The 21,524-nt window shown below is 39.2% G+C and overlaps 1 protein-coding gene across 2 annotated transcripts in view; it reads left to right on the top strand.

Moving 5' to 3' along the window:
• The window catches only part of TMEM236 (transmembrane protein 236), a 49,950-nt gene extending 32,928 nt beyond the window's left edge, over positions 1 to 17,022 (top strand). For both annotated transcript variants that reach the window (XM_024750146.1, XM_024750144.1), the window contains one exon: positions 16,388 to 17,022. In XM_024750146.1, the coding sequence (XP_024605914.1) occupies positions 16,388 to 16,968 (581 nt within the window). In that variant the 3' untranslated portion in view covers positions 16,969 to 17,022. The remainder of the gene's footprint in view (positions 1 to 16,387) is intronic.
• The last annotated feature ends 4,502 nt before the right edge of the window (positions 17,023 to 21,524 follow it).

The following is a 21,524-nucleotide window of genomic DNA, read 5'->3' on the forward strand; positions in this document are numbered from 1 at the left end:
CAGGTCTTTTGTCTCCTTTGGTAGGTTATTCCAAGGTATCTTATTCTTTTTGATGCAATGGTAAATAGGAGTGTTTTCTTAATTTCTCTTTCAGATTTTTCATCATTAGTGTATAGGAATGTAAGAGATTTCGGTGCATTAATTTTGTATCCTGCTACTCTACCAAATTCATTGATTAGTTCTAGTAGTTTTCTGGTATCATCTTTAGGATTCTCTGTGTATACTATTATCTCACCTGCAAACAGTGACAGTTTTACTTCTTTTCCAGTTTGGATTCCTTTTATTTCTTTTTTGTGTCTGATTGCTATGTCTAAAACTTCCAAAACTATGTTGAATGATAGTGGTGAGAGTGTGCAACCTTGCCTTTTTCCTGATCTTAGTGGAAATAGTTTCAGTTTTTCACCATTGAGAACGATGTTGGCTGTGGATTTGTCATATATGGCCTTTATTATGTTGAGGTAAGTTCCCTCTATGCCTACTTTCTGGAGAGTTTTTATCATAAATAGGTGTTGAATTTTGTCGAAAGCTTTTTCTGCATCTATTGAGATGATCATATGGTTTTTATCCTTCAGTTTGTTAATATGGAGTATCACATTGATTAATTTGCATATACTGAAGAATCCTTGCATTCCTGTGATAAACCCCACTTGATCATGGTGTATGATCCTTTTAATGTGCTGCTGCATTCTGTTTGCTAGTATTTTATTGAGGATTTTTGCATCTATGTTCATCAGTGATATTGGCCTGTAGTTTTCTTTCTTTGTGACATCTTTATCTGGTTTTGGTATTAGGGTGATGGTGGCCTCATAGAATGAGTTTGGAAGTGTTCCTCCCTCTGCTGTATTTTGGAAGAGTTTGAGAAGGATAGGTGTTAGCTCTTCTCTAAATGATTGATAGAATTCGCCTGTGAAGCCATCTGATCCTGGGTTTTAGTTTGTTGGAAGATTTTTAATCACAGTTTCAATTTCAGTGCTTGTGATTGGTCTGTTTATATTTTCTATTTCTTCCTGGTTCGGTCTCGGAAGGTTGTGCTTTTCTAAGAATTTGTCCATTTCTTCCAGGTTGTCCATTTTATTGGCATATAGTTGCTTGTAGTAATCTCATGATCCTTTGTATTTCTGCAGTGTCTGTTGTTACTCCTCCGTTTTCATTTCTAATTCTGTTGATTTGAGTCTTCTCCCTTTTTTTCTTGATGAGTCTGGCTAATGGTTTATCAATTTTGTTTATCTTCTCAAAGAACCAGCTTTTAGTTTTATTGCTATCATTTATTGCTATCTTTGCTATCATTTCCTTCATTTCTTTTACATTTATTTCTGATCTGATCTTTATGATTTCTTTCCTTCTGCTAACTTTGGGGTTTTTTGTTCTCCTGTCTCTAATTGCTTTAGGTGTAAGGTTAGGTTGTTTATTTGAGATGTTTCTTGTTTCTTGAGGTAGGATTGTATTGCTATAAACTTCCCTCTTAGAACTGCTTTTGCTGCATCCCACAGGTTTTGGACCATTGTGTTTTCATTGTCAGTTGTTTCTAGGTATTTTCAAAATTTCCTCTTTGATTTCTTCCGTGATCTCTTGGTTATTTAGTAGTGTATTGTTTAGCTTCCATGTTTGTAGTTTTTACAGGTTTTTTTTCCCTGTAATTGATATCTAGTGTCATAACATTGTGGTCAGAAAAGATACTTGATACGATTTCACTTTTCTTAAAATTACCAAGGCTTGATTTGTGACCCAAGCTATGATCTATTCTGGAGAATGTTTCATGAGCACTTGAGAAGAAAGTGTATTCTGCTGTTTTGGGGTGGAATGTCCTATAAATATCAATTAAGTCCGTCTTGTTTAATGTATCATTTAAATCTTGTGTTTCCTTATTTATTTTTATTTTGTTTGATCTGTCCATTGGTGAAAGTGGGGTGTTAAAGTCCCCTACTATGATTGTGTTACTGTTGATTTCCCCTTTTATGGCTGTTAGCATTTGCCTTATGTATTGAGGTGCTCCTATGTTGGGTGCATAAATATTTACAGTTGTTATATCTTCTTGGATTGATCCCTTTAGTGTCCTTCTTTGTCTCTTGTAATAGTCTTTATTTTAAAGTCTATTTTGTCTGATACGAGAATTGCTACTCCAGCCTGCTTTTGATTTGCATTTGCATGGAATATCTTTTTCCATTCCCTCACTTTCAGTCTGTATGTGTCCCTAGGTCTGAAGTGGGTCACTTGTAGACAGCATATATATGGGTCTTGTTTTTGTATCCATTCAGCCAGTCTATGTCTTTTGGTTGGAGTATTTAATGCAATTACATTTAAGGTAGTTATCGATATGTTATGTTCCTATTACCATTTTCTTAATAGTTTTGGGTTTGTTATTGTAGGTGTTTTCCTACTCTGTGTTTCCTGCCTAGAGAAGTTCCATTACCATTTGTTTTAAAGCTGGTTTGGTGGTGCTGAATTCTCTTCTTTTGCTTGTCTGGAAAGGTTTTAATTTCTCTGTCCAATCTGAATGAGATCCTTGCTTGGTAGAGTAATCTCATTGCAGCTTTTTCCCTTTCATCACTTTAAGTATGTCCTGCCACTCCCTTCTGGCTTGCAAAGCTTCTGCTGAAAGATCAGCTGTTAACCTTATGGGGATTCCCTTGTATGTTATTTGTTGCTTTTCCTGTGCTGCTTTTAATATTGTTCTTTGTGTTTAATTTTTGATAGTTTGATTAATATGTCTTGGTATGTGTCTCCTTGGATTTATCCTGTATGGGACTCTCTGCACTTCCTGGACTTGATTGACTATTTCCTCTCCCATACTAGGGAAGTTTTCAACTATAATCTCTTCAAATATTTTCTCAGTCCCTTTCTTTTTCTCTTCTTCTTCTAGGACCTCTATAATTTGAATGCTGGTACATTTAATGTTGTCCCAGAGGTCTCTGAAAGTGTCCTCAATTCTTTTCATTCTTTTTCTTTTTTCTGCTGTGAGGTAGTTATTTCCACTATTTTATCTTCCAGGTCACTTATCTGTTCTTCTGCCTCAGTTAGTCTGCTATTGATTCCTTCTAGAGAATTTTTAATTTCATTTATTGTGTTGTTCATCATTGTTTGTTTGCTCTTTAGTTCTTCTAGGTCCTTGTTAAATGTTTCTTGTATCTTCTCCATTCTATTTCCAAGATTTTGGATCATCTTTACTATCATTACTCTGAATTACTTTTCAGGTAGACTGCCTATTTCCTCTTCATTTGTTAGGTCTGGTGGGTTTTTACCTTACTCCTTCATCTGCTGCATGTTTCTCTGTCTCCCCATTTTGCTTAACTTACTGTGTTTGGGGGTCTCCTTTTCACTGCCTGCAGGTTCATAGTTCCTGTTGTTTTTGGTGTCTGCCCCCAGTGGGTAAGGTTGGTTTAGTGGGTTGTATAGGCTCCCTCGTGGAGGGGACTGGTGCCTTTGTTCTAGTGGATGAGGCTGGATCTTGTCTTTCTGGTGGGCAGGTCCGAGTTTGGTGGTCTGTTTTGGGGTATCTGTGATCTTATTATGATTTTAGGCAGCCTCTCTGCTAATCGGTGGGGTTGTGTTCCTGTGTTGCTAGTTGCTTGGCATGGGGTGTCCAGCACTGGAGCTTGCTGGTCGTTGAGTGGAGCTGGGTCTTAGCGTTGAGATGGAGGTCTCTGGGAGAGCTGTCGCCGATTGACATTACGTGGGGCTGGGAGGTCTCTGGTGGACCAATGTCCTGAACTCGGCTCTCCCACCTCCAAGGCCTAGACCTGACACCCGGCCAAAGCACCAAGACCCTGTCAGCCACATGGCTCAGAAAAAAAGGGAGGAAAAAAAAAAGAATAAAATAAAAGTTATTAAAATAAAAATTTTTTAATTATTAAATTAAAAAGTAATAAGAAAAAAAGAAGAGAGCAACCAAACCAATAAACAAATCCACCAATGATAACAAGCACTAAAAACTATACTAAGTAAACATAAAAATCAGAAACTAGTCAGTCACATACAGCAAACCCCAAGTCTACATTTGCTCCCAAAGTCCATCGCCTCAATTTTGGGATGATTCATTGTCTATTCAGGTATTCCACAGATGCAAGGTACATCAAGCTGATTGTGGAGATTTTATTCACTGCTCCTGATGCTGCTGGGAGAAATTTCCCTTTCCCTCTTTGTTTGCACAGAATCTGGTGTTCAGCTTTGGATTTGGCCCCACCTCTGCATGTAGGTCACCTGAAGTCGTCTCTTCCCCACCCAGACAGGACAGGGTTAAAGTAACAGCTGATTAGGAGGCTCTGGCTCACTCAGGCCAGGGGGGAAGGAGGGGCATGGAATGCAGGTGAGCCTGTGGTGGCAGAGGCTGGTGTGATGTTGCAACAGCCTTAGGTGTGCTGTATGTTCTCCTGGGGAAGTTGTCCCTGGATCACAGGACCCTGGAAGAGGCAGGGTGCACTGACTCCCAGGAAGGGAGGTGTGGATAGTGACCTGTGTTTGCACACAGGCTTCTTGGTGGCTGCAGCAGCAGCCTTAGTGTTTCATGCCTGTCTTTGGTGTCTGTGCCGATAGCCACAGCTCATGCCCATCTATGAAACTCATTTAGGTGGTGTTCTGAATCTCCTCTTCTTGCGCACCCCAAAACAATGGTCCCATTGTTGGCAATCTGTATATCTTCTTTAGAGAAATGTCTGTTTAGGTCTTTTGCCCATTTTTGGATTGGGTTGTTTGTGTTTCTGATAGTGAGCTGCTTATATATTTTAGAGATTAATCTTTTGTCAGTTGTTTCATTTGCAAATATTTTCTCCCACTCTGAGGGTTGTCGTTTCATCTTGTTTATGGTTTCCTTTCCTGTGCAAAAGCTTTTAAGTTTCATTAGGTCCCATTTGTTTATTTTGTTTTTATTTCCATTTCTCTACGAGGTGGGTCAAAAAGGATCTTGCTGTGATTTATGTCATAGAGTGTTCTGCATATGTTTTCCTCTAAGAGTTTTATAATATCTGGCCTTACATTTAGGTCTTTAATCCATTTTGAGTTTATTTTTGTGTGTGGTGTTAGAGAGTGTTTTAATTTCATTCTTTTACATATAGTTCTCCAGTTTTCACAGCACCACTTATTGAAGAGGTTTTCATTTTCCATTGCATATTCTTGCCTCCTTTATCAAAGATAGGGTGACCATATGTGCATGGATTTATCTCTGGGCTTTCTATCCTGTTCCATTGATCTATCTTTCTGTTTTTGTGCCAGTACCATACTGTCTTGATTACTGTAGCTTTGTAGTGTAGTCTGAAGTCAGGGAGCCTGATCCCTCCAGCTCTGTTTTTCTTTCTCAAGATTGCTTTGGCTATTCGGGGTCTTTTGTGTTTCCATACAAATTGTGAAATTTTTGTTCTAGTTCTGTGAAAAATGCCAGTGGTAGTTTGACAGGGATTGCATGGAATCTGTAGATTGCTTTGGGTAGTAGAGTCGTTTTCACAGTGTTGATTCTTCCAATCCAAGAACATGGTATATCTCTCCGTCTGTTTATATCATCTTTAATTTCTTTCATCAGTGTCTTATAGTTTTCTGAGTACAGGTCTTTTGTCTCCTTTGGTAGGTTATTCCAAGGTATCTTATTCTTTTTGATGCAATGGTAAATAGGAGTGTTTTCTTAATTTCTCTTTCAGATTTTTCATCATTAGTGTATAGGAATGTAAGAGATTTCGGTGCATTAATTTTGTATCCTGCTACTCTACCAAATTCATTGATTAGTTCTAGTAGTTTTCTGGTATCATCTTTAGGATTCTCTGTGTATACTATTATCTCACCTGCAAACAGTGACAGTTTTACTTCTTTTCCAGTTTGGATTCCTTTTATTTCTTTTTTGTGTCTGATTGCTATGTCTAAAACTTCCAAAACTATGTTGAATGATAGTGGTGAGAGTGTGCAACCTTGCCTTTTTCCTGATCTTAGTGGAAATAGTTTCAGTTTTTCACCATTGAGAACGATGTTGGCTGTGGATTTGTCATATATGGCCTTTATTATGTTGAGGTAAGTTCCCTCTATGCCTACTTTCTGGAGAGTTTTTATCATAAATAGGTGTTGAATTTTGTCGAAAGCTTTTTCTGCATCTATTGAGATGATCATATGGTTTTTATCCTTCAGTTTGTTAATATGGAGTATCACATTGATTAATTTGCATATACTGAAGAATCCTTGCATTCCTGTGATAAACCCCACTTGATCATGGTGTATGATCCTTTTAATGTGCTGCTGCATTCTGTTTGCTAGTATTTTATTGAGGATTTTTGCATCTATGTTCATCAGTGATATTGGCCTGTAGTTTTCTTTCTTTGTGACATCTTTATCTGGTTTTGGTATTAGGGTGATGGTGGCCTCATAGAATGAGTTTGGAAGTGTTCCTCCCTCTGCTGTATTTTGGAAGAGTTTGAGAAGGATAGGTGTTAGCTCTTCTCTAAATGATTGATAGAATTCGCCTGTGAAGCCATCTGATCCTGGGTTTTAGTTTGTTGGAAGATTTTTAATCACAGTTTCAATTTCAGTGCTTGTGATTGGTCTGTTTATATTTTCTATTTCTTCCTGGTTCGGTCTCGGAAGGTTGTGCTTTTCTAAGAATTTGTCCATTTCTTCCAGGTTGTCCATTTTATTGGCATATAGTTGCTTGTAGTAATCTCATGATCCTTTGTATTTCTGCAGTGTCTGTTGTTACTCCTCCGTTTTCATTTCTAATTCTGTTGATTTGAGTCTTCTCCCTTTTTTTCTTGATGAGTCTGGCTAATGGTTTATCAATTTTGTTTATCTTCTCAAAGAACCAGCTTTTAGTTTTATTGCTATCATTTATTGCTATCTTTGCTATCATTTCCTTCATTTCTTTTACATTTATTTCTGATCTGATCTTTATGATTTCTTTCCTTCTGCTAACTTTGGGGTTTTTTGTTCTCCTGTCTCTAATTGCTTTAGGTGTAAGGTTAGGTTGTTTATTTGAGATGTTTCTTGTTTCTTGAGGTAGGATTGTATTGCTATAAACTTCCCTCTTAGAACTGCTTTTGCTGCATCCCACAGGTTTTGGACCATTGTGTTTTCATTGTCAGTTGTTTCTAGGTATTTTCAAAATTTCCTCTTTGATTTCTTCCGTGATCTCTTGGTTATTTAGTAGTGTATTGTTTAGCTTCCATGTTTGTAGTTTTTACAGGTTTTTTTTCCCTGTAATTGATATCTAGTGTCATAACATTGTGGTCAGAAAAGATACTTGATACGATTTCACTTTTCTTAAAATTACCAAGGCTTGATTTGTGACCCAAGCTATGATCTATTCTGGAGAATGTTTCATGAGCACTTGAGAAGAAAGTGTATTCTGCTGTTTTGGGGTGGAATGTCCTATAAATATCAATTAAGTCCGTCTTGTTTAATGTATCATTTAAATCTTGTGTTTCCTTATTTATTTTTATTTTGTTTGATCTGTCCATTGGTGAAAGTGGGGTGTTAAAGTCCCCTACTATGATTGTGTTACTGTTGATTTCCCCTTTTATGGCTGTTAGCATTTGCCTTATGTATTGAGGTGCTCCTATGTTGGGTGCATAAATATTTACAGTTGTTATATCTTCTTGGATTGATCCCTTTAGTGTCCTTCTTTGTCTCTTGTAATAGTCTTTATTTTAAAGTCTATTTTGTCTGATACGAGAATTGCTACTCCAGCCTGCTTTTGATTTGCATTTGCATGGAATATCTTTTTCCATTCCCTCACTTTCAGTCTGTATGTGTCCCTAGGTCTGAAGTGGGTCACTTGTAGACAGCATATATATGGGTCTTGTTTTTGTATCCATTCAGCCAGTCTATGTCTTTTGGTTGGAGTATTTAATGCAATTACATTTAAGGTAGTTATCGATATGTTATGTTCCTATTACCATTTTCTTAATAGTTTTGGGTTTGTTATTGTAGGTGTTTTCCTACTCTGTGTTTCCTGCCTAGAGAAGTTCCATTACCATTTGTTTTAAAGCTGGTTTGGTGGTGCTGAATTCTCTTCTTTTGCTTGTCTGGAAAGGTTTTAATTTCTCTGTCCAATCTGAATGAGATCCTTGCTTGGTAGAGTAATCTCATTGCAGCTTTTTCCCTTTCATCACTTTAAGTATGTCCTGCCACTCCCTTCTGGCTTGCAAAGCTTCTGCTGAAAGATCAGCTGTTAACCTTATGGGGATTCCCTTGTATGTTATTTGTTGCTTTTCCTGTGCTGCTTTTAATATTGTTCTTTGTGTTTAATTTTTGATAGTTTGATTAATATGTCTTGGTATGTGTCTCCTTGGATTTATCCTGTATGGGACTCTCTGCACTTCCTGGACTTGATTGACTATTTCCTCTCCCATACTAGGGAAGTTTTCAACTATAATCTCTTCAAATATTTTCTCAGTCCCTTTCTTTTTCTCTTCTTCTTCTAGGACCTCTATAATTTGAATGCTGGTACATTTAATGTTGTCCCAGAGGTCTCTGAAAGTGTCCTCAATTCTTTTCATTCTTTTTCTTTTTTCTGCTGTGAGGTAGTTATTTCCACTATTTTATCTTCCAGGTCACTTATCTGTTCTTCTGCCTCAGTTAGTCTGCTATTGATTCCTTCTAGAGAATTTTTAATTTCATTTATTGTGTTGTTCATCATTGTTTGTTTGCTCTTTAGTTCTTCTAGGTCCTTGTTAAATGTTTCTTGTATCTTCTCCATTCTATTTCCAAGATTTTGGATCATCTTTACTATCATTACTCTGAATTACTTTTCAGGTAGACTGCCTATTTCCTCTTCATTTGTTAGGTCTGGTGGGTTTTTACCTTACTCCTTCATCTGCTGCATGTTTCTCTGTCTCCCCATTTTGCTTAACTTACTGTGTTTGGGGGTCTCCTTTTCACTGCCTGCAGGTTCATAGTTCCTGTTGTTTTTGGTGTCTGCCCCCAGTGGGTAAGGTTGGTTTAGTGGGTTGTATAGGCTCCCTCGTGGAGGGGACTGGTGCCTTTGTTCTAGTGGATGAGGCTGGATCTTGTCTTTCTGGTGGGCAGGTCCGAGTTTGGTGGTCTGTTTTGGGGTATCTGTGATCTTATTATGATTTTAGGCAGCCTCTCTGCTAATCGGTGGGGTTGTGTTCCTGTGTTGCTAGTTGCTTGGCATGGGGTGTCCAGCACTGGAGCTTGCTGGTCGTTGAGTGGAGCTGGGTCTTAGCGTTGAGATGGAGGTCTCTGGGAGAGCTGTCGCCGATTGACATTACGTGGGGCTGGGAGGTCTCTGGTGGACCAATGTCCTGAACTCGGCTCTCCCACCTCCAAGGCCTAGACCTGACACCCGGCCAAAGCACCAAGACCCTGTCAGCCACATGGCTCAGAAGAAAAGGGACCAAAAAAAAAAAAGAAGAAATAAAATAAAAGTAATTAAAATTTTTAAAAATTAAATATTATTAAAATAAAAAAGCAATTAAAAAATAACAGAGCAAGCAAACCAATAAACAAATCCACCAATGATAACAAGTGCTAAAATCTAAACTAAGGTAGACATATAAATCAGAAACTAGTCAGTTGCATACAGCAACCCCAAGTCTACAGTTGCTCCCAAAGTCCACCGCCTCAATTTTGGGATGAGTCGTTGTCTATTCATGTATTCCAGAGATGCAGGTACATCAAGTTGATTGTGGAGCTTTAATCCGCTGCTCCTGAGGCTGCTGGGAGAGATTTCCCTTTCTCTTCTTTGTTCGCACAGCTCCCGGGGCTCAGGTTTGGATGTGGCCCTGCCTCTGCGTGTAGGTCGCCTGAGGGCATCTGTTCTTGGCTCAGACAGGACGGGGTTAAAGGAGCCGCTGATTCGGGGGCTCTGGCTCATTCAGGCCGGGAGGAGGGAGGGGTGCGGATGCGGGGCGAGCCTGCGGCGGCAGAGGCCAGTATCTCATTGCACCAGCCTGAGGCGCACCGTGCGTTCTCCCGGGGGAGTTGTCCCTGGATCCCGGGACCCTGTTAGTGGCGGGCTGGACAGGCTCCCCGGAAGGGGGTGTGGAGAGTGACCTGTGCTCGCACACAGGCTTCTTGGTGGCGGCAGCAGCGGCCTTAGCGTCTCGTGCTTTTAGCCGCGGCTCGCGCCCGTCTCTGGAGCTCCTTTAAGCAGCACTCTGAATCCCCTTTCCTGGCGCAGCAGGAAACAAAGAGGGAAGAAAAAGTCTCTTGCCTCTTCGGCAGGTCCAGACTTTTCCCCGGACTCCCTCCCGGCCAGCCGTGGTGCACTAACCCCCTGCAGGCTGTATTCGCGCTGCCAACCCCAGTCCTGTCCCTGCGCTCTGACCGAAGCCCGAGCCTCAGTTCCCAGCCCCGCCCGCCCCGGCGGGTGAGCAGACAAGCCTCTCGGGCTGGTGAGTGCCGGTCGGCCCTGATTGTCTGTGCAGGAATCTCCCCGCTTTGCCCTCCGCACCCCTGTTGCTGTGCTCTCCTCCGCGGCTTCGAAGCTCCCCCCTCTGCCACCCGCAGTCTCCACCCGTGAAGGGGCTCCTAGTGTGTGGACACTTCCTCCTTCACGGCTCCCTCCCACTGGTGCAGGTCCCGTCCCTATTCTTTTGTCTCTGTTTTTTCTTTTTTCTTTTGCCCTACCCAGATACGTGCGGACTTTCTTGCCTTTTGAGAGGTCTGAGGTCTTCTGCCAGCGTTCAGTAGGTGTTCTGTAGGATTTGTTCCACGTGTAGATGTATTTTTGGGGAGGAAGGTGATTTACACGTTTTCCTCCTCCGCCATCTTGAAGGTCCTCATTATTTTTTTAATCTCAAAAAGTACTTTGACTGAAAGTGCTTCATATGTTTTTAAAAATTTTTTCATAAGACTGTGACTTTTCTTCTATTCCAGATTTTTTTTTTTTGTCTCAGCATGTTATATTTAAATCATTAGCAGTTTTCTTTCTCTAGACCATTTTCCTCTAAGGGAAAAATTGATTTCAGGGACTGTGCATCAAAACTAGTCATACTTTTTCTGAATGAGTCTTTAATTTGATCTTCTGGTTGCTGTGAGTTGAGTAACAACAACTCAATTTCACATCAGCTGCCTTGATGGCCTCAAGAACCTCTTTGATGAATCCCCAGGTCCTCTCTAGCTCCCGTGCCCTGCATTGTCCTCATCTTTGGTGAACTTAGAATAAACTTAGAATCAAGTCCAAAACGTTTATCGTGGCCCATTAGCTCCACATCAGCTGGCTTTGCCACGGACAGTGTTGTCTAGTGCTTAAGGGTCTGAGGTTCACGCTCCATCCCTCTCCTTGCTCGCTGTGTGACCCTGGAAACAATCCTTAATCTCCCTCTGCCTCAGCTTACTCATCTTTAAAATGGGAACATAATAGTATCTACATCATAGAGGTTTATTGTTATTATTATATTGTAGTATAGTTGATTTATAATATTGTGTTAGTTTCAGGTATATAGCAAAGTGATTCAGTTATATATATTGTATATATTTCAGATTATTTTCCCTAATAGGTTATTACAAGATGTTGAATATAGTTCCCTGTGCTCTATGGTAAATCCTTACTTCCTATCTGTTTTATATATAGTAGTTTGTATCTGTTAATCTCATATTCCTAATTTCTTTCCCCCCACACCTTTCCCCTTGGTTAGCCACATCATAGAGTTTTTCTAAGGATGAAGTGAATGGTTGCATAGAAAGGGCTTAGAAGGGCACCTGGTATGGAGAAGACACTAAGACTTAGCTTCTCTCCTCTTCTTCGCTCTCTTGCCCCCCACCAGCCCCTCACCACACTCTCCTCCTTTCAGCTCATTTTAGCTGAAGGAACTTTACACCTACTCTTCCTAACACCTGGAAATTTCCTTTCTCCATTCTCACATAATTCATTCCTATTTATTCTTCAGTCTCTGCTTAACTGTCACTTCCCAGATCCAGGGGGCGGAGTGGTGAAGGCAGGGACATTATCCGCTGCATTATTCTCAATGCCCAGCCTAATCTTGGAACAGCACTCTACAGTGTGTCTGCTAACAGCAGACAGCTTGGGTGTCCAAGTGTTCTAGCCCTTAACCAACATCAGGCGCAGTCTTTTGGCCGTGCCATGCGGGGATCTTAGCTCCCCAACCAGGGATTGAACCTGTGCCCCCTGCAGTGGAAGGTGAAGTCTTAACCACTGGACCACCAGGGAAGCCCCCCGTCAGGAGCGGTTTTGAAGCTGTTGTTTGGAGAGGCAGTTTTGAAGCCTGTCCCCCTACTAACGGCGCTACCTAGCACTCGCCTGCTGTTGGCACTTGAGTCCAGCCCCCTTCCCCCTCAAAAAGGCCATTTTACCCCTAAGCTGAGATTTCCCTTTTCCAAGTTGCCTTTACACAGTGAAATTTTTGAATGAATAAAATTAAAATGTTGATTTCATTTAAAAAGTTCATTTTTAGTAGCAGCATCATTCCTGTCTTGTTTTTAGGTGCCCTTTTTTGTGACTCTTCTCTCTCCTTTTGCTCTCTTTTTATTTAAATAATTTTTATTGCTTTCTTTTTCTCTTTGCAAGAGGAATACATGTCACTCTAGAAAATTCCTCACTACTGATTTGTTATGTTGTACTTACACTTTCCCTGTAAGTGATCTAAAACTTTGGGGGAACAAGTTAGAGATAGAAATACATCACTATGAAGAAATAATAAAGCAAAAGAGGTGTGAGTTACCTACTTAAACATTTATCTGTTATCAAAATTGTATTTCCTGGGCTTCCCTGGTGGCGCAGTGGTTGAGAGTCTGCCTGCCGATGCAGGGGACACGGGTTCGTGCCCCGGTCCGGGAAGATCCCACATGCCGCGGAGCGGCTGGGCCCGTGAGCCATGGCCACTGAGCCTGCGCGTCCGGAGCCTGTGCTCCACAACGGGAGAGGCCACAGCAGTGAGAGGCCCGCGTACCGCAAAAAAAAAAAAAAAAGCATTTCCTTATTTATTTGGCGTGCACGGTGAGGATATAAAGTTGTGTGTTGGGTCTTCATTGCTGTGCACAGGCTTTCTCTAGTTGCGGCGAGTGGGGGCTACTCTTCATTGTGGTGCGTGGGCTTCTCGTTGCAGTGGCTTCTCTTGTTGCGGAGCACGGGCTTCTAGGCACACGAGCTTCAGTAGTTGTGGCACACTGGCTCAGTACTTGTGGCTCTTGGACTCTAGAGAGTAGGCTCAGTAGTTGCAGCACACAGGCTTAGTTGCTCCACAGCATGTGGGATCTTCCTGGACCAGGGTTCGAACCCACGTCCCCTGCATTGGCAGGCGGACCAGGGAAGACCTCTACTTTTTACAGGGCAACGTGAGCCTTTAAGGAAGTGAGTAGATTGCTCTCTTTGTGTTGATCTCTTTTACAGATTTTGCACAAGTCAATATAATTTTCCTCAAATAGAAACCCTGACAACTAACAGCAACAATAAAAAGAATTCCAGCTATAAGTGGAAATTTTAAAAATAATAATTTGGAGGGAAACTAATCATGGAGCCGAAGGGAATAGTATTGAATACATGAAGGTTTATGTGACTGGAGGATAAACTTGCTGGTCTGTTCTAATGACCAAATGAATTCTTAACATCCTTAGCTCTACCCTGCCCTTTGGGAGGCCAGCAGAGCTTTCCAGCTCATAGTTATAATGCTTCTTACTTGGAAAGAGGACAGCAGAGACCCTAAACTAGTCCCCAAATCTAAACTAGTCCCTAATGAGCCGTGGAGAAATATGAGGCTGATTTTACCAAATACACACGGATTAGGGCTTTTGTATTTCATTACAAATGAACCCTAGCTAAGAATTCGTTGCTTGTACCAACAGCTCTTATCCTCAGGTATTACGACTCGCAATGACTGTTTAAAAAATGCTATTGTGTCACTTCTTAGATTGCACTTCCTGGCTTTGAAACAATGCTGAATTTGCAGTCATCCTCAAAAGCCCAAATTATATGCTTTGTTCCTCCTGTTGCCAAAGGAATTTGGATTTTCATTTGAACACCTTGATCTACGAGAGGTGAAGGAGAGTGCTCTAAGACTTGACACACTCTAAGAAACGTATTTTCTATATTGATTTTTTTTTGGTAAAGTAAGAGATACAATTGATGCAAGTGAGCATCTGAGTTTAAAAACAGATGATATTATGATTGTTAAAATAATAGTAATTGGCATATATTTTTCTCTCTTGAATGTAATTTATCAGAATGATTCCTTTCTCTGTCTGCCTTACTTCATTAAGTATGATAATCTCTAGGTCCACCCATGTTGCTGCAAGTGGCATTATTTTTCTCTTTTTCATAAATTATTTTTTATGGCTGAGTAATATTCCATTGTCGTATGATATCACTTATGTGTGGAATCTAATTTTAAAAACAACACAAATGAACTTATTTACAAAACAGAAACAGACTCACAGATCTCAAAATCAAACTTATGGTTACCAAAGGGGAAACGTAGGGGGAAGGGATAAATTATGAAATTGGGATTAACAGATACACACTACTGTATATAAAATAGATAACTAACAAGGACCTGCTGAGCACAGGGACCTACTAGAGCACAGGGAACTCTACTCAATATTCTGTAATAACCTATATGGGAAAAGAATCTGAAAAGGAATGAATATACATATATATATATAACTGAATCACTTTGCTGTACACCTGAACTGACAAAACATTATAAATCAACTATATTCCAATTTAAAAAAAAAAGATTCCTACTCATGCCACTGTGACATCTAAGTTTGATAAGGAAGTTTCTAAGGGTCATGGTTCCTAACATTTATTTATGAATGATTCATACCAGAAGCAAATAATATCTCATCAAGAATTTATTTTTTACTTGATAAATATAATCAATTCACACTTAAAATTTAAAAATAATTAATTGTATAGAAAGAAAACTGAGGTTTGTCCTTTAAACAACTCCTACTTATAGTGAGCAAGCCTTTTATTAGTCATTAATCATAATAACTTATTTGTTTTAAAATGTTTTCACTTCAGCTCAGTACATCTCAACTTTTATCGACTTTGTGTCTTTAACCTTTAGAGCTATTCCATCTAATGACTCCCTTTAAATTTTGTCTTATCAAGTAATGTGGCAGCTCAGCACATTTGCTGAGTAAACTTTGTCAAGACCTGAGAAATTCGTTAGCAATGAAAACGGTGCTTAAGTGTTCAAATATTTGGAAAATAATGTGCTAGTCCTTTCATGTAGAAAAATCATACCATCAACAGTTAGTAAGTTCTGAGATTTGAGCTTCCTTCATAACCCCAACCTCAACACCCATGTGTATAGAGAGCCACACACATTCCTTCTCTCTCTCTCCCTCTTTCTCTTTCTCTCCCTCTCTCTCTCTCTCACACACACACACACACACACACACACACATACACACACACACTCACTCACTTTATGATGTTAATGAGGAAACGCCCTACTCATTCAGATGACTGACATGTTGACCAGCCACAGCTTCATGGTCACAAATGAGATACTTTAGTCTAACCCATTGCACTGATGAGTTCAAAGACTGTGGGGGAAAGAACAGCTTAAGAATCTTGGATACAGAATGTTATCCTTCACTAAGGCTCTCTTGTGCTCTCTCATGATGATGCCCAAAAGACCCTCTTAGCACCAGACTCTAAGCTTGGCGATCTGGGTTGTAGTGATCTCTGTGGGCGTCTTATAAAATAAGATTGGACCATTGAACTTTTGATTCATTTGATTTTATGATATGTATCTGTTTTATAATTAGCATGTGATGTATTGCCTCTAGAAAGTGCTAGCAGCCATAAGGTTAAGGGATTGTCAATTGGGGTCAAACAAGTCTGGGTGTGAATTCCAGCTCTGCCCATTCCTAACTGTGTATTTGAATTTAGGCATCACTTCACCTCTTGTACTCCAGTTTCCATATTTATCGAATGGGATAGTAATCCCTATCTCTCACCTTTTTATCTGAGGATTAAATGAGATAATGTGTGAAAGTGCTTACTTAGCTCAGTAACCAGTAATGGCTATTATTCTGAAATGGTAAAAATGACTTAGGATCCATACCCAGGGAAATACAAAGACACAAAGAGCCTTCTCTGCCTCTGTTTTTTTTGCACTGTGCTACTCATTGCTATCTTGAAATTCCATGTGTGAAACAGACCTCAAATAAGAGAACACTTAAATTTCATTTTTAAATTTAAATAAAAATTTAAATTTACATAAAAATTTAAAGATCTCACTTTAAATAAAAATTCTAAAATCACAGGTAAATAAAAATCTAATTTAAATAACAATTAAATTTAAATAACAATTAAAAACTTACATTTTAATTTAAATAATTTAAATTTAAATAAAATTGAAAGAAAAGTTAAATTCTAAATAAAAAATTTAAATAAAAATTTAAATTTAAATAAAACTAGAAGAAAAGTTAAATTCTAAATAAAAATTTAAAGTTAAAATGTAAATAAATCAACTTATTGCAGGTAACGAAGACAGGCACATCCACACGACCAGTTTGCAGCAAATAAAAACTGTGACGGATGAATTGAGGCAAAATGAAGAAAACCTGACACCTTCGCAGCCAGCCAAGAGGACCCAGCTGTCATGGCTACCAAGAGCCACAACAGGGGGCTCGACTCCTGAGCTGGAGGGACCCCAAGAGCCCACCTTCGAACGGGGAATCCTGAGAATGATGTCGCAGCAGGATGTGCGCGCTGAGATCTTCCTCTGGAGCTTTCTGCTGTGGTCAGACACCATAGAAATGGTGCGGGTGGCCGGGCACCCCAACGTGTACCAGTCAGGCTGGGTCTACCCCGTCTACATCTTCAGTTTCATTTCTCTTCTTCGAATGATACTGACTCCCCGGAACCCACTTCTGAATTCCCTGGGCATCGTGCTCCAGGATCTACCCTTTATCTTTGTTAGACTTAGTTTAATCATTGGCCTGGGAACGATCACACCCATCTTGGGCCTTTGTAAAAATGTACTCGTGACTCTCTCTTATGTTTACTTCAATTACTTAACCAAATTCAGGATTTTCTCTCACTTTGAGGTATCTTTTTAACAAGGAAATGTCCCATAGTCAAACCTCTGTGTTATGCACATGCACGCATTTATAATCTTTTTGGGGGGCAGGGATAAATTTTTGCGCTATAGGAAGAAATGAAGAATAGATGCTAGAGAAAAAAAACTTTTTAAAAACTGTAGCATATCGGGCTTCCCTGGTGGCGCAGTGGTTAAGAGTCCGCCTGCCGATGCAGGGGACACGTGTTCGTGCCCCAGTCCGGCGCGGAGCGTCTGGGCCCGTGAGCCATGGCCGCTGAGCCTGCGCGTCTGGAGCCTGTGCTCCGCAACGGGAGAGGCCACAACAGTGAGAGGCCCGCGTACAGCAAAAAAAAAAAAACAAACTGTAGCATATCAATTTTTAAGATGTATACAAATGGTGCTAAATTTAAGCAAAGTTATAGTCTTCTAAGTTGGTTCCCCTTGATCTCTAGAAAATGTTAATAGTTAATTTTAGTTACGTATTCTGCCCTTTTTCTAAAAGCACCCTTCAATAAAGCCTCTTAAAAATTAGAACATGTTTTCCCACTAAGTTAGTCCAAGAATGAAATTTTTTTATTGTTTATATAAAGTGCATCACAAGAATTAATTCGTTAAAATTAATTTTAGGAAATACACTTGTAATTATGGAATAATGTTTAGATTCTTTAAAAACATTTGAATTGTAGTTTTAGGGTCTCCTTCAAATATGGAATTATGCTTTTTATTCTGCTGTGGCAAACGACTTTTATGTAATCAATTGGTTTCAGCATAGAAAGCAGTAAATTTAGTTTCAGACATTTGACTCAGTTTAATATAATGAAGTCAAGGTACACCAGTAAGACCTAGATAAAGTTTTATAATAGGAAGCCATTAATTGAAGAGGGAGATTTCAAAGTAGGAGAATATCTTTTTTGCGGAATTGGATACCATCATGAAAACAGTCAGGTACAAGCCCTGTTTAAAATTAGAAGTTCAACTTACAAATATAACAGCAAATGCATTAGTGTCTTATGTGATAATAAATAATGGTTATCCTGATGTTAAATAATTAGATACAGAATTATGCGATTTGCTTTCGTATGTTGGGATGCTCTCAGATACTCATAGCAGGGGCTATCCATTCTGCATACATTTTCAGATGCTAGAATGATTTCTGAGAGGCTTATTTGTACAGAGTAATGTTTAACATAGGCATTCTCTGCAGTGATCTGTGATAACAAATAGCCTAAAGAATGGATAACTGAACTTGCCTGTCACTCCACCAAATCCCCCAATCTCACTCTCCCCTTATGCTTTATGGTTTTTCCTCACACCGTAAGAGGAGATCTATTCACAGTTGTTGAAAGCTTAGCTTCTGGCTTTATGACTTGGGGCGAAATCTTTGACTACTGTAAACCCCAGTTTCCACATCTAAAAGATGAGCATATTACTAATACTTTAATAGGGTTAAATGGTACTTTATAGGATTGAGAGGATTAACCGAGATAGGGAATGTTCCCATTACATTGTCTGGCGAACTATATAATACCCCAATGAATATTAAATATTTTAATTGTACCCTATAGAGAAACAGGTAGCTTAAAGCATTGTTTACATTTTCCTGTTTTATTCTTTTCTGTGTTCTACTTACCCTCGGGGAATAATAATTTAAATCATGCATTTGTGAAAAGTAAAATATAAAATCTTCAGATTACCTCAGACCATAATTTTTCATCAAGTAGTATTATGTCCAGGAGTGAGTAATCCACTGAAAATACAGATTAAAGTTGAAGTATATAAGTATTCATTCATCAGGCATTGGAGTGTCCCTCCTATGAGTTCTCATAGAACCCTAACTATAGCACTTTTTTAAGACTTTCATTATGTGTTTTACTTTTCTGAGTTCCCCATTAATCTTTAAATTCCTTAAAGAAAGGCCCGAGGATATCTTGTTTAACAATGTATCTTTATCTTCTTCTGCCAATCCCACAGAAACTTACAATACTTATAATTCTAAAAAAATTATCATATAAATAATTTCTTTCAAGTCATACCATGATAATCTTCTTTATGAAGAAGAATTTATAACCAAGTAGTTGACTCTACTATTCTTAAATATGAAAATATTTTACATACATTTATCTTTATCTTTGTATTGGAATTTATAGAGTGAAAAATGCTCAGATAAGCTGAAAAGTATTACTTATTTGAGTTTAGAATGCATTTTGTATCTAATATTTGAATATGAATATGCCTGATATTTTGGAAAGTGGCAACACTTTGTATAAATAATGAAGGTGTGTACAAAAGGCTCCATGTAGGAGGAAAATTATTGAGTATGTAGTTTAATTTAATAGTTTACTAAGGGTGTACACATGTATATAAAGTTCAAGTCTATGGTATTTAATAGGCATTGCAGCAAATTTGAATGAAACATTGGTAGTTCTACACTGTGTGATTAAACGTTATGCTATTAAAATTATATTGTAATTCTCATTGCTTCTAATGATTTTTGGTATTAAGACCCATGTAGCTTTTGTGTCCTTATAAAAAGTTATGAAGTTAACTTAACATATAGATTAAAATTAAATGGATGGAGAAAAATATACCATGCTAACATTAATCAGAAGAAAGTAGAAGTACTTATATTAATTTCAGACAGACCAGACTTCAAAGTAAGGAAATTTTTCGAGGGTTAAGAAAGGCATCATTACATAATAATAAAGGAGTCAATTCTCCAAGGAGACATAATCCTTAATGTGTATACACCTACAGAGCATCAAACCACATAAGGCAAAAACTGATAGAAATGCAGAGAAATAGATGAAACCACTATTATAGTTGGAAACTTCAACACCCCTCTCTCAGAAATGGACAGTTCCAGCAGTCAGAAAATCAGTAAAGACATAGTTGAACTCAATGACACTGTCAATCAACTGGATATAATTGACATCTACAGCCTACTTCATCTGATAACAGCAGAATACACATTCTTCTCAAGCTCACAAGGAACATTTACCAAAATAAACCACATTCTGGGGCATAACAGAAACTAACAAATTTAAAAGAATAGAAATAATGTCTGTTCTCATAATGGAATTTAATTAAAAATCAGTAACAGGTAATAGAAAAATCTCCAATTATGTGGATATTAAACGTTTCTAAATAACACATGGGTCAAAGAAGAAATCTCAAGAGAAATTAAAATATATTTTGGAGTAAATAAAAATGAAAACAAAACATCGAAATGTGTAGAACGTAGCATAAGCAGTGTTCAGATGGAAACTTATAATATTGAATGCACATATTAGAAAAGAAAGATCTACAGTCAATAAATTAAGTTTCCACCTTGGGAAACTAGTAAAAGGAGAGCAAATGAAATGCCATGTAAGGGGAGGAAAAGAAATAATTAGAATTAGAGCAGAAATCAGTGAAATTGAAAACAGAAAATCAATAGAGAAATCAATAAAACTACAGCCTGGCTCTTTGAAAAGATTGATAAAATTGTTATGCCTCTAGCCATGCAAACTAAGAAAAAAAGAGAAGACACAAATTAGCAACATCAGAAATTAAAGAGGGGACATCACTACAGATCTCACTGAAATTAAAAGGATAACAAAGGAATGCTATGAACAATTCTATGTCGACAAATTAGACGACCTAGACAAAGTGGATCAACTCCTTGAAAGAAGCAATCTGTCAAAACTCACACAGGAAGAAATAGATGATCTGAATAGGCCTATACCGAGTAAAGAAATTGAATCAATAATTAATATCCTTCCAAAAACAGAAAGCACCAGGTACAGATGGGTTCACTGGTGAATTCTACTTAACTTTTAAGGAAGAAATTATACCAATTCTCTGCAATCTCTTTGAAGAGGACAGAAGAGGAAGGAATATTTCCTAACTCATTCCACACAGCCAGCATTATCCTAATACTAAAACCATACAAAAATATTACAAGAAAACTACAGAACAATATCTCTCATGAACGTTGAGGCAAAAATCCTCAACAAAATATTAGCAAATCAAATACAAATAGATATAAAAAGAGGGAGGCAGAGTCAAGATGGCTGCACAGAAGGATGCAGAGTTCCTGTCTCCCCACAGGTAGGGCACCTGCCGGTTGCTGTTGGGAGACCTCAGCACCCAAGGAGATGGGAGGAACCCCCAAGAGACTGGGTAGGACATGGGGAGAAGTGAGGAGGTAGGAGAAGTGGAGGCTGTACAGGACTGGTGCCCCGAGGGGTGGCTGAGAGAGGGGAGGGTTTCCCATGTCTGGAGGGACCCTGGTAGGGCTCAGAGGATAAGGGGGGAGTGTGCCTTGTATGTCCCCTGCCCAATCAGCTCTGGGAAGCCTGCTGGGCTCCTGGGCCAGGTCCTCCACCCTCTGAAGGCCCCCTCCAGCCTGCCTGGGTCCTCGGGGCCTAGGAGGGAGATGGGGGGTGGGGGAGCAGAGGAGAGGCGGATGGAGAGGGGCCCTCCAGGATCGGAGGATCAGGGGAGGTGCAGAGGGTGTTTCCCCTGACACTCGGGCCCAGGGAGCCTGGGTCCCAGACCTGGACCTGGTCCTTCACCCTCCAAGGCCAGAGGCAC

This window comes from Neophocaena asiaeorientalis, unplaced genomic scaffold, assembly GCF_003031525.2.
Source record: "Neophocaena asiaeorientalis asiaeorientalis breed wild unplaced genomic scaffold, Neophocaena_asiaeorientalis_V1.1 scaffold4, whole genome shotgun sequence".
In the NCBI taxonomy this organism is placed as follows: Eukaryota; Metazoa; Chordata; class Mammalia; order Artiodactyla; family Phocoenidae; genus Neophocaena; species Neophocaena asiaeorientalis.